The 5991-nt window shown below is 34.4% G+C and overlaps 1 protein-coding gene across 1 annotated transcript; it reads right to left on the reverse strand.

The window, feature by feature from the left end:
- Positions 1-2984: 2984 nt before the first annotated feature.
- LOC105140847 (pectinesterase-like) lies at positions 2985-4777 on the reverse strand. The gene is made up of 2 exons (XM_011047850.1): positions 3796-4777; positions 2985-3679 (listed from the first exon to the last, which is right to left on the reverse strand). The coding sequence occupies exons 1-2, from the start codon at positions 4775-4777 to the stop codon at positions 2985-2987; spliced, it is 1677 nt and encodes a 558-aa protein (XP_011046152.1).
- Between the last annotated feature and the right edge of the window lie 1214 nt (positions 4778-5991).

The following is a 5991-nucleotide window of genomic DNA, read 5'->3' on the forward strand; positions in this document are numbered from 1 at the left end:
TACTAGTATTATTATTATTATTATTGTTATTATTATTACTATTGTTGTTATTATTGTAGTTGTTGTATTATTGTTATCTATAATTTATATAATTAACCTCCCTGTGGTTCGACCCTACTCTTGTTGGGTTATTTATTACTTCGACACTCCTGCACTTGGGAGAAGACATCAATCTTTTGGTCGTGTCAAGTTTTTGATGCCATTTCCGAGGAGGTAAATTCTTGTACAAATTATAGTATTTATTTTATTTTCTCTTTTCAGTTTTATTGTATCTAACTTGGTTTTTTATTTCTTCTTCCTTTTATTCTCTTCCTACACTAGCATTAGAGTGTGGTCACGTACATTAAGTGACAAACTTTGTAGGGTATCCTCATTATTTTCAGAAAAAAATGGTCAAAAAAGATAACCAGTCGCTTCATAATGAGAAAAATGAGAATAACCATGTTAGAACACTTAGAGACCACATGAATCCCACAAGAACAAGTGCACCATCATGCATAGTTTTCCCTCCTAATGCATCTCATTTTAATTTTAAGCTCAACTTTTACCTTCTTTTCATAGCTTAGATTTAGAAAATCCATAGTTGCATTTAAGAGAATTTGAGGAGGTCTGTAACACCTATAATGACTCAAATTGTAGCATGAACACCATCAGATTAAAGCTTTTTTTATTATTATTATTATATGGGTGAACTTTAAACAGTTTCTGGGTTGCATGATAGATTCAAACTTCTTCATTGTTGCTATAATTTAGACTTGAAAACAGCCTTATTAAGACCAGAGTTTCACATGAAAGTTGTAGGCTTATGTCTTACCTTTTCATCCATATAAAGTAAGCCTAAATGGAGGTCTGTAACACCTATAATGACCCAATTACCAAATAATGTTTCAATTTGGACTACACCAGCATCTCTTTTCTAAGTTTGACCATCTTTTTGTCCTTATAATTTCAGTACTTAAACTCATCAATCAGTCCTTTCATTTATGTAATAGACCTGCATTTAAGATGAACATTTACCACAAATTAAAGGTATCTTATATTATTAGATATGTTGTTATAAAACATACTTTAGTCAAGGAGTTATTGATACTTCAAGTGCAAAATGACGATACCATGATAAAAATATACTTTTAAGTACTAATTTGCGAGCTTGGGGTGGTGGTTGGTCTTTTTGCGGCTAGTACCCAATTCTATTTTGGGTCCTTAGCCAAGCACCACGTGGCGCTTGGGTTGTCTGCCCATAGGAGGGAACTTAAACATCATGTGTCCCAACTTGGTTTTTTTTTTTCATATTAATAATAGTTTTTTAAAATTTATTGATGATAATAATAATATTTATGCTCTTATAAATTTTAATGAAAATGCTAAAATTTTTAAAATATAAATAATAATATTTTTAGTAGCAATAATATGAACTATTATAAAAATTATATTATTCATAACACCAAATTAATATAATAATATTTTAGGGATTAATACTATTAATTATACAAAAAAATTAATATTAAGAGAAAAAATAATAATAGTTTTGAGATCAACACTATTAATTAGACTAAAAAAATAATAATATTTTTTATATTAAGAAAAAATATAATAATTCTTTTAATATCAATTATACAAAAAAAAAATCAACAAAATAGACAATAATATTTTTACAATTAATACTCTAAAAATTAATTATAATAAAAAAATAAAAAAACTAAAAATAATATTTTTAATACCAATACTTGTAATTACACTAAAAATATAGGTAGGTCAAGCGCCACGTGGCATTTGGACAACATCTAAAAGGAAGCAGACCAATCACTAGGTGGCGCTGTGTTTACCTAGCCCCAAACATATAACCCAAGTGCCACCTATGCGCTGCCTGAGAAGGCGTGCTTAGAGCTTGCAGGTTACAGCCTCCCTAAATATCTCTAGCAACAGTGCAAGCACCCACAGTGTACAATATCAGCGCTACACTGCAGTATATCATAATTCATAGTAAAAGCTCTCACAATCCACAATAAAAACACTTATAATGTATTCATAATGTAGCACACTTATAATAAATAGTAACTCATGCTTAAATAAAAACACTTATAATGTATTCATAATGGAGCACAGTATAATTTACAATAAATTTACTTATAATAAATAGTAACTCATGCTTCAGTGAAATATTGATCTACTTTTATTATAGTTAATATAAAGAATCATTCATTATCCATTCCACAAGTTAAGCGGATTTTTAGTTAGAAGTTTGCTGAGCAGTTGAAAGTCTGTCAAGCAAAATAATTTACCATAATAATTAATATAATTACCATTAACGTTTTTGTTTTTTGTTTTTTCTTCTTCTTTTTAGGTATTGTTTATTTATGCTGCTGAGTAGTGTTTTTTTTGTTTGTCAAAAACTTAATTTTTTAATTTAAAATTAATTTCAAAATTAATTTTTTAAAAAATAAAAAATATTATTTAATATTTTTTAGCAAAACAACACTTTAAAAAATAACTATTATCATAATATCAAATACTATATAATTAATAGCCTCCATTTTCAATGTTTTCTTTTTTTCTCTTTTGTATTTTTGTTTTTTTAAACAAATTAAGTTATAAGAAAATATAAAATTTTATACTATTCACCGAGTAATAAGTGGTGTCTTAAATTATAGTATTTATTGCTTTTTAAAATGCTTTTTACTTTAAAATATATTAAAATAATATTTTTTTAAAAAGTTTATTTTTAATATTAGCATGTTCAAACAATTTTAAATAATAAAAAATAATTTAAAATAAAAAATAATTTTAAAAAATTTTAAAAATATATTTTGAATGCAAAAATAAACAATCTATGTAGTGTTATGAGACGACGAAAAAAAAAAAAAACAGGTTTTCCATGCATGGTGCTGTGGATATATCATTTGTACTCTGAGACTATATTTTCACTGTGAAAATGCTTTTATTGTCGTGGGGGTGCGCAAACATATTTATATATATGATCTCTGTCATCTTCTCAGGCCAAGCAAGGCTGGAACTCCGGTTTTTCTAATCCATTGACCACCACGAAGGAATGCACCGGCGGTGAATTGAAGAGCTTCATTCCTTCTCAGGAAATGAAGAGTTTTCCACCTGACCCTCCTTTTAGTTGCTGCTCCAGGTCCAGAGTTGGCATACTCAGCATAGTAGAGAGTGTCAAGAAACTGGTTTCCACTCCATGGTGCCCATCCATCAGGCTGAATGAAGTCTGCTAGTTGTGTTTCCATCACAACAGTCCTAGAGAATGCCTTCCACGGCCTCCCCAAGTATGTCTTGATGTTGAACCTCACGGGGACAAGTTTCTGCTCAGGGACAATCCTGCAGTTATGAATGACAATTCCTCCAGGTTGTCCCCTCTCTTTCCGGCCATCAGCCGTCACCGTGTTGAATTGGCTAGGGTTTGGCCTTCGGACAACGATCATGGAGTTTTGGATCACCACTGATCCATAACCAAAGAGGAAATCCACCGTGCCAGAAAGGACACAATTGCGGTAGAATTGGCGCCCCGCTTGGTAACACAATGTGTCTTGATAACCATTCAACCTGCAGTTGTAGAATGCTGACATATCTGAATTAACACGGATTGCAACAGCCTGGTGGCCATCAGGACCGGCAGTGTTGGAAAATCCCATGTTCTTGGCGATGAATCCATCTGCTTCAACAACTGCACCAACAGTGACAACAAAATCAGATTAAATATTATAGATAAACCATTCAAATTAGAGGATATTAAACGAGGAGAAACTTTTGACTAGTCCATGAGTTGAGTGATGCACTCACTAAATGTAGCGGTCTTCCAGGTTCCTATGCCATCTTTTGCAAAGTTCTTGTTTCCAGTGACGATGGTCCTGCGGGCACCATCACCATAGATGAACACATTGGGCTTGTCCTTGGTCACAGTAACATACTCACGATAGATCCCTGCCTTAACATAGATAACATATCGGCCCTTGAGACCCTTAGGGTATGCGGCAAGTGCTGCATTGATGGTCTTGAATTTCCCACTGCCATCATGAGCCACAACTGCATTTGGTCTAGCCCCGCCATTGCCGCGTGAGGCCAAAAGCTTACGGTCAGCAGCAGACATCCAGCTGGGATAACCATCAGCTTGAAGAAGCCGACGAGAGGTGCTGGGAACATTGAACTTGAGCCCCAAGGAACCAAGAACTTGTGAAAGCCCGGCAAGGATATTCAGAACGTTGTCTGTGAGCTGGCTCCCATAGTCCGTGCTATTTTGCACTTGAGCCTTCAAGGGGCTGTTTTCCTCAAATCCATCCAAGCACATTTCTTGGTACGCAATAATTGAGCTCAACCATGTTCGATAATCATCCGCATGGTCTGATAACGACTGTAAATCAGTGCCTCCCACCTTTGACAATGTGTCCTGAAGCCGCTCAGAAGCATTTTGCAATAACTCTTTGCAGTCATTCAAGGCCATTTTGGCACGGGGCTCATCACTATTGTTCTTGACTACGAGATCATCAGTCAAATTGGAAGATTTCTTCAATGAATCCGAGATGGCTAATATGCCTCCTTTGATTAGTTCTTTGGGATCGGTAGAGTTCACAGCGCTAAGGGTGTTGGTGCAAGCCTCCTTGTAATAAGTAGGCTGGCACAGTGTGCCAACAGCCTTCATTTGCGGAGACAAGCTCTCTGTATGTTCAACGGATCCACCGCTGCGTTGGACAGTAGCCACCACGCCAATGATCACACCCACGACAAGGATCAGGGAAATCCCTGTAACAACTAATTTGCCTAACATATTCTACTAATCAATTAATCAATCTTATAATGTTAGTACTTTTCAAACCTTTCCTTCAGGATTCTGTGCCAAGGAAAGGGGGCACAAAATCCGAAGGAAAAACAATGATGGAAAGGATGATATCCTCCCTTTGTCCTGCTTAAAGATGGTTACCATGGCGAGTTTTATAGGCCACGGCTTTCCTTAAATTATGGGCCTTTTTTTTTCTCTTCATGCAATGGACATGAAAATATCGAACGGTAGACCATTGTTTCAGTTAGCTTGACATGGAAGACAGGGAAACAGCAGCGAATATAAAGGGTCAAGCTGTTTATTAGACCATGCATGCTAAACTTAGGGCAAACAATTCAGAGAAAAAGATCAGCAGAACAACTTCTGTTTCTCATTTTTGCATGTCTGGCTTGACCAAATAATAAAGATATGGTCTGGTCTCCTAGCTGTCTCTTGCAACACATCAAACCAAGTTCGATCCTTTGACCTCAACTTATTTCGTTTAAGGAAAATTATTAGTCTATTGTTGTCCTGTTAATGAATAATGAGAGAATTTGGTGTAAATTAATTAAGATTCACACCTAATTTCATAAAAAGCATCATGTGCGTGTATATATATTTTGCTGAATGATTTGAAGATGCTAATAATAAAATTGGATTGGTTATAGAGTAACTTTTACACATATCATGCTTGCCCAATCATATTAGGTTACCTTACTAAATGGTCTCTAAAGATCTCTCGTTACTCGGTGAGAAGTGCCTATTAGACTGGACTGGGGTTTACAAGGCGCTAAAGTATGGATTGTCATGAGAGTTTGTTGGCCTCACGAGTGTTTCTCAGGTCAATTACTATTAAGACATCACTAGATTCCAATGCTAGCATAAGACAATGTGTATGCATAATAAAATGTAATGTAATGGTTGCACATGCATAAATTCATATCCAATCCACATATATATGATAACAAAATATATGAAAAATATCATCAAATCCAATAACTCAGCTATATAAGCAATCATCTTTCAAACAAACAAATAAATCCTAACTCTTACTAAGTAGTCTCTAATGGAGGACCAATAATTGAGGAATAAGTATATGAAAGGAATGGAGGGGTTGCTTGCTAACAGAAGAAATGAAGGAGATAGGGCTAGTGCTTTTTTTAGGTTTTTTTTCTTTTTATGTGTTTGGCTAGTTTCTCTCTCTTTTTTTCTCTTTTATTTTT

This window comes from Populus euphratica, unplaced genomic scaffold (assembly GCF_000495115.2).
Source record: "Populus euphratica unplaced genomic scaffold, PopEup_1.0 scaffold168.1, whole genome shotgun sequence".
In the NCBI taxonomy this organism is placed as follows: domain Eukaryota; kingdom Viridiplantae; phylum Streptophyta; class Magnoliopsida; order Malpighiales; family Salicaceae; genus Populus; species Populus euphratica.